Source organism: Anarrhichthys ocellatus, unplaced genomic scaffold (genome assembly GCF_004355925.1).
Source record: "Anarrhichthys ocellatus isolate YVR2014 unplaced genomic scaffold, GSC_Weel_1.0 scaffold96, whole genome shotgun sequence".
Taxonomy (NCBI): Eukaryota; Metazoa; Chordata; class Actinopteri; order Perciformes; family Anarhichadidae; genus Anarrhichthys; species Anarrhichthys ocellatus.
The window spans coordinates 504,027-517,945 of NW_022280126.1; the positions used below are offsets into that span (position 1 = coordinate 504,027).

The 13,919-nt window shown below is 40.3% G+C and overlaps 1 protein-coding gene across 1 annotated transcript in view; it reads right to left on the reverse strand.

Moving 5' to 3' along the window:
• Positions 1-2,984: 2,984 nt before the first annotated feature.
• Positions 2,985-13,919, reverse strand: part of nxph1 (neurexophilin 1) — a 51,347-nt gene continuing 40,412 nt past the window's right edge. The window contains exon 2 of the mRNA XM_031875798.1: positions 2,985-5,110. Within this exon, the coding sequence (XP_031731658.1) occupies positions 4,355-5,110 (756 nt within the window). The 3' untranslated portion in view covers positions 2,985-4,354. The remainder of the gene's footprint in view (positions 5,111-13,919) is intronic.

The following is a 13,919-nucleotide window of genomic DNA, read 5'->3' on the forward strand; positions in this document are numbered from 1 at the left end:
TGAGTGACATACAATTTAGCCAATCAGCGTCCTCAAATAGATTCAGCTTGGGACCAACAGTTATACTTTACAGGAACAGTGTTCCTTAATTTCATTGACGTCTGTACATTGCCAAGATACAGTATGTGGTGGTTCACTTTTACACTGGGCTCTGTGGGTTTTAGCTTGTTTCTTTTTCTTTTTAACCTGTTTACACTTCTGAGTCAGTTGTCATAGCATATTGTAAACCTTTTTGTCTATCAAATTAGATAATATTTATTTAGGGAGTGCTGTTAGTGAGAGTGTGGGTTCCATGGTAGCTCTGAGAGCTTGATGGAGCAGCATCTGGGGAAGGGGCTAGGCGCAGGGTCAAACGTGTTTGTGCATGTTGCTGTACAGTAGATCCAGAATTTGGATGATGAGCATTTCCTTGTCGTCTTTTTCCAATCATCTTCAGCACTTTTATGTGGTGAATGTTTCCAGCATTTGTTTGCTGCTCTTGGTTTTGTTTAGTGCGTTGATCGAACACTGACTGATTTCAAAACTGCTGTAAGGATTGGAACTGTCGGTATAAGACCTCAATGAGGAACATTTCAAAATCAAGTGTGTAAAGCTTCAAAGGAAAAATGTGGTTTATTACAACATGGGTTTTATTTTCTTAGCTCTTTCTAATTGTACTACGAAAACGAAACCCAAGTTGTGATAAACTACAGTTTAATTGTAACTGTATGCGTCATTTGTGTCTGTAGATGAGTTTTAGAGTTGCTTAACGGTGTAAAGTCTGATATCTTTAGAACCTTTGGATAGAAAAAGCAGCAACAAGAGTTCAAAAAGACAGAAGTGGTGAAATACAGGTGATTGTGATACATTGTGGGGTCTTGATAATTGAACTTTTAACTTTATCTGTCTAGATTATTTACTTATTCTATAATCAATTGTGTCTGATACAGGGTCAGTGTTACAGGTACGGTATGGATTTTCTGACATTACTCAGTCGAGAAATCCAGCCCTCTATTCCTACATTAGCAATTACATTCCTATCTAATCAATCTATAGAGCACAATTAGGTCCAATGCCAATGCTCTGTCTATGAAGTAGTGTCCTTCACATAGCAAGACAGAATGTCAAGGTGAGGAGTTTTGCTGTTTTTTTTGTGCCTCAGTTGCTTTTTTTGTCTCCTTTAGTTGCTTACAGTTGGTTCAAAATGCTGTTCTCGCGTCCCTCCATTGGTTCTAGTAAAATTCAGAATGAACTATATGGTCCTAATAATTACATATATGGCTCTGCATGACCTTGCCCCCAAGTTATATTTCTGATTTCCTTGTTACTCTTTCTACCTCTCGACCACTCCATCTGGCTCCATCAGCCGCCATTTGAATTCCGTTGTTCCTAAAGAAGTGTTGTAACGTTAAAGATGGCCTCTTAGCGAGGTGAAGGGCATTACCACGGTTTTGCGCTTGACGGCTCATATTATCGCAGTCTTGGAGAGGGAGTAGTAAGTGGAGGGGTATTCAGTTAGTAACCAACCCACTAGATGCCACCAAATCCTGCATACTGGATCTCTAAGCTGCTTCTAAAAACATCTTTACAGGCAAGCCTTTTTATGGATCCCATCACATATATGTCACATGTTTTTGTTTGTTGTAGTTTGGGCTGTCTCTCATTGTTCTGTGTTTATTGTAATCTATTTTTACCTAATCCATTTATATGTTTCGTGTGTGTGTGTGAATCATTTTGAAGCTTTTCTTCCTTTCCATTCATGGTGCAACGTATCATAAAACTTAATATAAAACGGTTTGGATCGTATCGCGGATCAGAGTCACAGATCGGATCAAAAATCAGATCAGCACAAAAGAAAAAAGGGAGAAAATACAGATACAGATCACTTTGTTGTTTGATTACAGAAGCCGGTCTACACGGCTCCATCCGTCCCAAAAATCATTTCAACCGCTCAGAAGTCAGTGTGAACCATCAAAAATTCTAAATGTTATCCTTTTGCTTTGTTATAGTGATCTATAGTGGGGTTTTTCTTCATTAAAACACAATTTAAATGATAAGTAAATAAAATATTGTATTTTTATGGATTAAAACAATTCTTGTCGTTAGTAGTTTTGATGATGTATTATACTCTGTTTAGAACTAGTGTAAACAGGTCATAATTCATCTCTAATATCTATTTATGTTGCTGTGAAAACATCTCCTTGAAACACCGGGAGCCGTATGGATCACAGATCGACAGGGGTCCGTTATACCAATCTATCCCTCATACCCCTACCACCATTCAAGTGGCCAAACCCTAACTGCACCTTAAACTTGATTTCATTTCCAAAACCAGGTTGTTTTTTTTACCTATCATTAGCATACCTCATTTTCTTTGCACATATATTGTAAAGCCTTTTCAAGTGTGGGAAGAATTGTTGCATTTTTGTAGAATCATCCAATAAACATGTTATATAGATAGCAGAAATCTCAGGGTGACAGAACCCCCAACTTAACACAGAGGACACCGCTGAAGACAAAATGAAATTTTGTATGTTACCAACTGAGTGAATGGGCATTATCAGTGGTTATCAATACCATTCTGATGCTTCAGAAGGGCCAAACTGCACCGACCACGTTGAAGAGTGGAAACAAAACTTAACATTGTGAATTGAAACAAAGAAACTTTAGGTTTAGGCAACAACACCACTTGGTTCGGTTTAGGAAAAGATCATGGTTTGGGTCAAAATAACTAAGTTTGTTACCTAGCTTACATATGTGGCATTAGTTAAGTATGTAAGTTACATAACAAAAGTATGGTCAAAATATGGTTTTACACTGGACCCAAACAGCGACCTCCTGGGTGAAAACCCTGTTTTATTTGAACCATTCATCCCCCCCTGACCTTCTGCCAACTAGTGGCTGCTCAAATCAAAATGGACTTTTAGTCCTGTACATGTAATAAGGTATTTTAACCATCCACAACTTTTCTGTAATTCAGTGCATTGGCCTACTACACACTGGAGCCTGATGTTAGCCGCTTCAAACAGCTGACAGGTGTAGTGACATGTCACCAGACTTCAACTAGTCATTACTTACATTATTACAGCAAGAAACACAGAAAGAACCCACACATACCAGCATTCAATTGATAAAATTTACTGTGTTGTTTAATTCATATGGACATCTCCAACCCCCCCCCAACCAACCAATAAAGAAAATTTCAATGTATACTTTTAATATATTTAGTCAGTTTACAGCTTCTGTACAGGATTGCTGATTTCAAGAAATTCACAACTAGGGCAGCAACATCATTTTCTTTGTTAGAGGAACCAAGAACAAGCATAAATGGAGTGAACAATAGGACTTAGCAGGTAAGGGGTGAACACACAGCTCATGAGGGGGTATGTACAGAAGCAGCGCAATTGGGATATTCTATGTACAATACAAACCATTCATACAAATTAGGCTCTAAGATATAGAATTTAATACATTACATTTGATATATTAAGTGACAATGAGCAAGCCCCATCCCCAAAAACGACCCGCTGATCAATCAGTCAGAGTAACCAGACATGCAATCAGCTGAGAATGAGCCAATCACCCGACAAACTCAACATCTAGCTGTACTAGCAGGAACACTGGCAACAGCTGAAGATTGACAGTGCTACAGTCTGAGCGCATTAACGTATTTTCTCTTCTAGCTTGAGGGGGAAGCCTGCTCAGATCTAGCTCACCCCTATATAGGTAAGACCACCTTACATCGCTAAAAGCATCATCATATGCACATTAATATCTTCACTGTCCTCCTCAGCTGCCTTGCAGGTTTATTAAAAAGGAGTTTTTTTAATTTTTTAAATTCTTTTCAGATGAGGAATTCATTTTGTTTTCCAGTTATGCAGGATAAACTGCAGAGCATAAATAGCACAGCAGGGGTGAACAGTCCATATGTTGTTGTCCAGGGTTATATGCTAAAAGAGGAAAGCAAAGTTGTAAACATCAAGTTTGAAAAGAAGTGTGAACTAAAAATATAGCAAACATCAAAGGGCAGAGTTTAAAAGTGATCCCAAGAGGACCAGAAAGCCCTGCTATTCACACAACAGTGACAAAACATAATTCAGGAACAAAATTCTAACTGCTAATTATCATCGTAATCACAAGAGTTTTTCAGGTAATTTTAAGCACTTCACAGTCTTACATACCACTTTTTTACTTCAAAGTTACTGCTCTCTCTGCAAAATTCAGAACATTAAATTGGGGAATCAATTGGGATGGCTGACTCTGTGGTATGAAAATGGTTAGGGACAGTACGGCTAACATACACATTTCTCTGGGAAGCCCCAGTCTGTGCTCCACTCGTCCACTTTTCTGTGTATGATACCATAATATGGGAACATCAGCCGGAAGGGAAGTAGGGAGTGTCACTGTGGTAGTTATAGTCTGGGCAAACTTTCTGCACCAGTTTGTAGTCGGTGCTGTAGAAGGAAATGAAGATGCAGATGACTTTGAAAGGTTTGGAGCAGAGCCAGGAGACGTGGCTCTGGGTCTGCTCCTGGTAGCAGGTCTTGGACGGGTCGAAGTTGCAGAGCGTGTTCTTGGCACCCTTCTCCACCTTCTCGTACTCTATGCGGCAGTTGAAGGACTTTGAGTCCTTTGCGTCGATGACGGACTGCTGAGCCGCCATGTCGAACTCCACTATCTTGGTTGGAGGTACCAAGCTGACGGACACGTTGCCCTGGCCTGTAGAGTTGTGGCGGAAGTAGACACTGAAGGTGCCGTTGCCGTGATCCACGATCTTACCGGTGATCAGCAGGTTGAGTTTGACCGTCTTGATGTTAGAGTGGAAGTCCCCCCAGCCGAACATCTTCTTGAACTTCCCCGTCTTAACCATTGGCCGCCGTTTAGCACGTGGCCGTGAGTCCTGCAAGTCTGTGGTGTTCCTCAGCCAGTCCCACAGGTCCTGCTCAGAGTAGGGCTCTGGAGTATCATAGCGAAGGTCCAAGGCTGTGCTGTTCTCTTTGCCATGTAGAGTCTGTGACAGCAGCCTACTGATGGACATGTCCTTACTGCTTCCTGTCCATATATGCTTTAGTGTGGATTTGGGGCTTCCTGACTTGACAATGTCCGACTTTGAGGCGTGGCCACTTTTAACCTGGGAAAGAGAGAAAAAACATCTGGTTGGCCACATATCTCTTTGACTCTAGTTTTCTGGAATTGTAATTTAGTATTTAATATAGGTGAAATAAAGATATTTTTCAGTTCTAATTGATCAATTTCAATACATTGCTAGTGTAACCTGTAATTTCAGGGCAGCAGAACATGACAAATGAAAAGACAATTAAAGAAATATGGAGAGTAAAACTGTTCAAAATCATTTAATGATGAATACAAATGTAGCTCTTATTTTCTCACCATGAAATAATCAAGGAAATAATTAGGGAAAATGCATTGCATCACTCTTAAATGCCTTTTGCTGGCACATTACTGTTATTAAGTTACTTTCTCCAACTGTGCATGAGTGGAAAAGCATAAAAAGTGTCCATTATGTCGTGTGCATTCATGTGCTTCCTTGTTTGGGATTTAGTTGAGTACAACACACAACCAAGACTCCAACATTTCTCCGTAGTGCCACCGGCGAACAAACACTCCACAGAGTAACCTTTTGATTCTCATCATAGCTCCTCCGACCATCAATCTGAGTAAAAGTCTAATCAGATTCTATATTCTATAAGTGAAACACCTTTTAAAGGACACTTCTTAAATTTGTTAAACAAACCAATAACCAATTTCCTTACACCTCATATACCAAGCCGTTCCCAATGGGAACGGAGCTACGGAAGCTTGGACAGGACCACTTGGCGACACTTAGGTTTAGGCAACAAACATTGTGCGTATGTGACGTAACTTAAGGACTTTACGTTAAGTACTTGCGTAACTTAAACTAATTGCACACGGGACACAAACAGCAGGTGGAACTCCTGGGTTTGTTTGATCCATCCACCTCGTTCCTACACCCTACACGGACTTTGTCACTCTTTACATTACTTTGCGCACGTTGTTCTGAGCATGTCGGTTTGCATCGAAGTTACTCAAAAGCCCTGTGCATCTCATACAGCCGCTTAAGTGTGCCGTGTGCGTTGGTATCAGACACCAAGAGGCTTTACAAAGCGCCTGTATTTGACGCCCTGGGAATGAGACCGGACCAAATATACACACCCAATATCAAGTATCAAGTCCACACTGGTCATAGGTGAAGGCACTATAACAAAGGCTTACATGATGGTTTTCTGTTAAGTAATTCACAGTCCCAGGGCCACTAGCTTCACCTTCCACAATGTCTTGTGTATAATGTTGAATAATTCTGTGGAGTTTCAAGGAGGTGGGTGGGAAGGAGTTCTTAGTTCAAGGCCCTAGAAAGGTTTGAGCCGGCCCCGCCAATACAGGAACATACTTCTGTATCAGGTGAAAGGATGTGTCATGAGATATTACTTACCTATATCATCTATATCAATTCAGGAAATATTGACTTTTACATTCAAGCATTTCGTGTTCCACTAAATTGACCAATCAAATGATTCCATGGGGGGTTAGAGAGATCAATCTTTGCTGCGAGCTTCAATTTTTGAATGGTGACAGAAGACAGCTCCAAATTGGGAATTATAGTGAAGCAAGCTGCGTAAGAAAGAGAATACAGCAGACAAGGTAAAACATATTGTTCCCATATCCTCCCTCTGACGAATAGAGGGAGTATCCGCTGGATCACATAGATAAATAGAGTGGTTGTCAGGGGTTAAAGAGTGGACTATTAACTAAAGAGTGCTCCCTGAATTGAAGATTGATGAACTCGAGGGTTTTCACTATTTAGCGCCGATGAGCGGAATTAGGCTCATTCAGGCCCCGATGGACATATGTGACATTGATTGCCTGATTTCTACTGTAAAAAGTGACAGCAGATCCGTCTTGCTGAGGTTTTTACATTTTGTGGTTTGCCCCCAGGATCGATACTTGGAAAATAAGGTTTTGCTACCAATTAGTTTGAATTGAATTGCCTCTCAGCGCGTCTTTCAACAGCATAAGGGCATACAGAAAGCTTTACACATTGGGTTAATACACCGGGCCAAGATCATTTAAATCAAGATATGATTCTGAGAGGACTCTGAGTTTTAGATTAAAGCTGATGAATAATAAGTTTAATAATTTGATTTGAACAGTGATTATGTTGAACTACTTCTGCTCTTGGCCCAAATTGTAACTGTAATTTCTGCACATTAAAGAAGAATGTCTTTTTTGAAGAATTGTGTGTATTTTGTGTACGTCTCTTTTCTTTCTTGTTGGTCTGTTGGTAGGTCAGTCGACTGGTCCAACAAGCTGAAATATCTCTAAGATTATGCAATGTTTTCTTAGTGAAATGAATGGTTCCCTGTAGGTTATCATTCGACTTTTCTTCTACCGGTACCATGAGGTTAACATTTGTGGTTCAGAATGAAACATCTCAACAACTCATACATGGAATGCAAAAAAGTTGGCTCAGACATTCATGTTCCCAACAGAACAAATCCTACTGACTTTGATGATCCTCTTGACTATTCCTCTAATACAGGGGTCTTCAACGTTTTTCAGGCCAAGGACCCCCAAACTGATAGAGAGATGGAGCAGGGACCCCCGACTATATATATTGTATGAAATTGTGTTTTATACTAAACTGGGCCTAGTACCGTGTATACCTCTTTATTGTGCATTCAATACTAAGCTATTCAAATAATACACAGGTTCATATATTCATGTTTTTATTTTAAACATGTGCAAGGTACAGTGAGTAGGGTGGCCGTGCCACTGCCATTCATAAACACACCTTGTCAGCTGATACCAATGCCAACATCAACATTGTCTGTCAACAGCATGATGCACACATAATCATACACACAAGTTATTCAAATAGATGTTTTCATTTTAAACATAAATGTTGAAATGAAAAATGAGTGATGGCCTATTAGTGTCACTGCCATGCATAAACAGACCTGCTATCTTTCATACAACACTGAACTATTACAATAATGGACACATTCATGTTTAGAGAAAAATAACATTGTCTAATCAACCAAGAATTCCATGGACCCCCTGTTGAAGACCTCTGCTCTAATGCAACCATGAGGTTGACAGTTAAGATTTCTTTGGAGAAAATGTGCAAACTACTGGTTGATTGCAGTGAACTTTTGTACAAATCTCAAGGTAATGCATGAAAATGCATTCTGCCCTGCCGTTCGTTCACGTCAACGTAAAATATGCTTACCTGGCATAAAAAAACGAATTGCGTTGTGGTAACGCAATAACTGTCATCGATTAGATTAATATTAATAATTTGATTAATGATTTTAACAAATTTCCCCCTGGGGATGAATAAAGTATATATCTATCTATCTAATAACTGAAATATAATTACCGTTTTGGGATTTGTAACCTCTTACACTACTCGTTACTGGGGAAAGTAATAATATTACAGTAATTTGCGTTACTGACCAACATTGATGCTAACACACCAAACCAAGATGGTTAACATAGTAAACATTATTCCTGCTAAACATCAACATACTAGAAGTATCATTATGGACATGTTAGCATTTAGCCCAAAGTACCATTGAGCAGTTCACAGAAATGAATGCTGCATTACAGCAAGTTATCCATGCTATCAATCTCTTGTCTGGTTTTGGCTACCAATACTGGTTTTATGGGATTGATACAAAGAAAGGGACCTGAGTCATGGTATGGACACACTCTGCTTTTACATCTTACATCCAGACCTAATTGTGGACTGAGTAGACTGTTAAATATAACTAAGTCACCCCCTTGGAGAATGTGTTCTACATTAGACTTGAGGAATATCAAAAGGGAAGAAACAAACAGAAGCTGACTGAAGTTAACAGCCCACTCTGTGGAGCTGAAGAGGGTCTCAGGGGATCTATCTTTAGCCTCAAGGGTTAAACTCAGAGAGCACTTTGCTACGTGAGGCAGATACACTCAGCAATCATTTCCTATTCAAACAGGTGAGGTGGTCTTCTTATACTGAAGGTGGTGGGGGATGAGGATTACGTTGCAATGGATTTATGCTAATGTTCCTGTTTATGAAGAGGATCTGGTAAAGTCCCTTTTCTCACAGTGGATTCAATAGAATTGATTAAAAAACGAATATAAAAACAGAAGACAAAGCGCTTCAGATGCAGTTGCTTTGAGGGGAATAGTCATTTTCTTTTCCATCTTCCAGTTTAATCCTCACTGATCTACAGTCCTTGCACATGTAGTCAGCTGTAGAAAACAACATAAACACTCTGATACAAGCAGCATCAGACCTTATTTCATTTGATCTTAACCGGCAGTGGTAGATGATTTCAGATCCTGTACTCCAATCTTCTAGTTATTAAGTAAGTAGAAGTGGAGTAGAAGCTTGAAGGTGCATAACACCAGATTGGGAGCCTTTTGATTGCCTCTCAACATGGCGACGCCTGAGCTGGTGGCTCGTAGCTAACTGTGTCGACTGCACTAAGAGTACGAAATACGGCAAATGTGCTGACAGACATAACAGGGTTTACCTGAGGGGGAATCGAAGGGTGGGCGCTACACTTCAGCGAAAAAGCTGTCGGTGTTGAGGTTGTTATCACTATCCGTTCAGAGCGGCTGCCGTGAGTTAACTAGTTAGCCGCACTAACGTATATTGATGGACACGCACAGCCGGCCCGGCTTTAAGTAAAAGCAAGGAGAAGCACATTTAAGAACACACTCAGAGGGAGTGCCACTTTATTCTCTGCTCAGGTAAACATTACTCCACTTCATCTTTACATAGCAAATAGTTGTTTCCCACTATATTAATGATCTAAATGTCTTAAATTGCTCTTTTAACATAACATTTGTCCAGCACAAAACTACTCTCTAACCTCAGTTGTTATAACCAATGATAAAATAATCTGTGAGGGTATGGAGGCTATATACACCTGACAGGCTGTTGATTCAGACCAAGATGTGTATGCATACATTTTAATGGGTCTCAATTCCTGCCACCTGTCCTGTAAAATGCACCAATCAGCTGTCTTTGATTTATATATTACAATTGCTGTCCCCTTTGTTTAGATAAGATACAGGTGAGGCTATATTTATTCATTTAGTTGAAACAGCTCAGTTCCTTTTTGGACTAAGTTCTCAATAAAATATTATAAAATGGTATTTAATTCACACAGGATTATACAAAAGTGAGCTTTACCATGTGGTTGATTCAAATGACTTAATTTATTGATTTACCAGAAAACAGACAATAACAGACGGTACATGCAGATGAACGGCGCCCGGCCTCCCTCTGTGCCGCCTGTTGGCACACACCCGCCGGCAAAACGCTGTTTATGCGTCATCTGTTGACGTTCATCTGCATGTACTGCCAGCGCTGCAGTGACACAGAGCCGGCTGAAATCCAAAGGAAAAGGAAAAGTTGAATTCGACTAAATTAAGACCTCAGCCGTATTGTTTTCTAAATGAAAACTTTTTTTGCCCACTAATATCCAAATACACCTACGACAGCTACGACAATCCACAAACGGTGAAGTGCAGTTTTATATGACTGTGGCGAGCCAGTCGCCCGATGTACCAAAATCTCATTTGGACTATTTTGTGTAAACGCTCGAGTAAAGGATATGTCATCAATAATTTAAAACCCGTTTACAGAAGAGAAAAGACACAGATTTCATGTAAAACTACTCTGATACTCATTTTGACATATTTTGCACGTAACGAGATATAAAAATAAAATAAAAAATAAACTTTAAAAGTTTAAACTTTTTTCCTTTCACTCGGTCTTTAAGATATCAGTCGCTAATGGTTGATTTAGAATATCTGAGTGAAAGCAGTGGAATTGTGCAGTCTGGAGTCTTGTTGTTGAAGGGTTAGGGTTAGATTTATTTTCAGGAATATCATCAGAGAAATCCAGTTTGTAACACTGCAGATATATAAATATTGTAATACTTTCATCAGTGGGCCACACGCTTGATCAACTCTGTGTTACCTCATTCAGTGAGGTAGTGACTTAACAGACATTTATTTAAATGCAAATCTTCGAAATTGCCACTTTAAGCGTTTCAAAGTCAATTCAGCAGATGAAGCATTCTGTCTATTAATATTCTAGAATAGCTATTCTGGTTTTGTGCATCATAGTCTGCTTGAATTCAATGAAAGATGTTCTGGGAATTCCCACCACTCTGTCCCTGAAGATACTGATATTGATATATTAATGTTGAAAAATGTTACACGTGTCTTTATCCAAACTATTTGCAGTAATAGCATACAACATTCACACAGCATAAAGCAGTGCAGGCGGTGGCTGTTTATCTGTACTCATTGTTTGTCGTGGCCAGTGGGTGGGCTCTATGTGCATACACACATGTTTATCTGTGCAGTTCTCAGGCCCAGGCATCCTCCAGCATGTTTCGGGCCAATGGCCAGTGGGTCTGCTGGATCCCGGAGCTGCCAGCTGTAGTGCTTTCACCTAAGGGAACGGTGCATCTGGTAAACACGGCCGGCACCGTGGCCAGCACGGGCCTTGCAGATACCTGCCTGCCAGCCAGACAGCCAGTTGGTTGCCCCACAGGCAAGCAAGACTACTGGGCGAGGCAGGCAGCACCGTATTTGTCTGTTCTATTCAGTCCAGACATGGTTTCTTTACTGAAGCCTCTGTATACTGAAAGTCCTGCAACTTGCTTGCTGCAAGTTGCTGCAAACTTCACATTTAAGAGAGCTACCTAATCCTGTTTCATTCAGCAACAAAGCTGTACTCATGTCTAAATGCAATGTTTGTCATGTGTGCTCTATTGCACTGCATTCTGTCTTTTCACCTCACTGTTCTAAACCACTTCTTTCATAAAATCACTTCTTGGGACGGGTTTTGCAAATCCTGATATATCGGATAACGGTCTTCACTTTGTCTGTATCGTATCTGTCCATATTAAATAAACCCTAAATACATCAGAACGTAAGCTGGACCCATACTGTGGAGTTAAAGTCATATAAAATGAAGATAATATATATGTTATGTGGCAGCATGATTCACTATTCATAGATTATGAATAGATTATTTAGATTATTTAAAAATCGGGCTTGTTAATTGCCTTGCTATTGATCTTTTTATTTCTAATGTAGACAATGATTATATGTGGAGCAGAATCTGGCTATCCTGTCCCTAAACGTTGGAACGACTGCAGCGCTTAAATTTGACCAGTCGGTACTGGCACAGTTCCAGTACAGGAATTCACTCATGTACTTACTGATACATGCGTAGCATACAGGTACACATCCATCCACCAGACAAGCCCAGAGAAATGTGCTGCTGTTCTGCTGTTTACTGCTGCGACATGTGACCGAGTCCTGCCAGACAGCTGCTGGGGGAAACTGGCCTCTTTCACCGCTGGAATCCTGAACCGGTAGATGGTCTGCTGTCCTGAAGCTAAGGTAGCAGGTTGCGTCCCCATCTATATTGTTTGGCAGTACTCTTTGCACCACTTAATCATAGTATAAACTGAAACAATAAGGGCCTTAACATGACATCTGCATTATTACACAAACTCAAGGCCTCTTCTTGTAGAAGAGTCCAAGCAAGTCAGGCACAAGACAGTAGTTACATTGTCTAACTGTGACCAATCTCTCAGGCTATTGATTGAAATAATCACAAATATGGTTTTATTTACATTCACATTTTATTCACAGCATAAAGAGATGTATGTGTGGAGAGAGGGACTTTAAATCCTCTGCCTGTTGGTGGCTCATTCATTAACGAGACACAAAAGCCCATCAAAGCCACATGCTGGGCAGCTGCTGGTTTACACTACCAACGTCCAACACTGAGACCGAATGGTGTTTTACCAATTGGTTTCTCTCAAGCAAAATATTACAATCACAATTACAAAAAAGTGTGTTTTCTCCAGAAGAGCAACAGTTGTTTACTACACACTCCTCCTTCCACTTTTCTCCTATTCTTGTCATATCACTTGACCTTTTGGCCTCAGCTTACTACGAGCCGGTAAGAAACACTGTCACGTTGTCCTTTCGATATCTTAGCTGTTTCCAGTCACAGGTCATTTGCACCAGGAGGCGTCACAGTGTGTGTGTATTAGTGTGTGATGTACAGTAAACTGTCTAATAGCCATCAAACATGCTCTCTGAGTGACTAGCTGTCAACACTGATAAAGCCATCTCTACTACAAACCCAGACAGATGCTGTGGGTTCATGTCGTCAGTTCCAGAGATAACTTGAATCAAAAGTAAGGACAAGAGGCCAGATATAACATGAGTGTCAATAAACATATATCTTTTTAATTCCAGCTCTACTTCTCAGCAGGCTTTGGTAAAATAAAAGAGCATTATACAAACAAATGTAGCTCAAACGCAAGTTCAGTCAGGAAGACACTCACTCGTAATCTCAGTCTCTCCTCTCCTTGTAATTACTCTATCAGCTGATTGGGGGCGTGCACTTTTAACTAACCAACCAGACTCTGCACACAGTTTCCTTCAGCCAATCATATCGTTGCTGTCAAACTTTAAAGTGTTCTCTCTGCTGCTGTCAGTTGTCATTTCAGCATTAAGCAGATGCGACCCTCCTCCACCCCAGTCACCTCCAGTCAGCATCACAGTCAGGCTCCTGATCCATCATCAGTGCAGCAACTCCTTTCACCACCACCACCAGTGTCTGGACTCCAGGGGGAGTAGGCCTGTTGGACCTCAGTATCCCTACCCTCTGTGGTATACTTCAGGATGGAGTCCAATCGCCAAAGACTTTGCACTTTTCATATTTGATGCATGTATAATAAATCATTGTTAAATTATAAAACAAGTCTCTCCTGATTGAAATGTATTTGGCTTAACAGTGTGTCAATGTGTATTATTTATTTCAAAGACTTGAGTCCTGTGCAGTTGAATGTATTTTATGTGTGTGT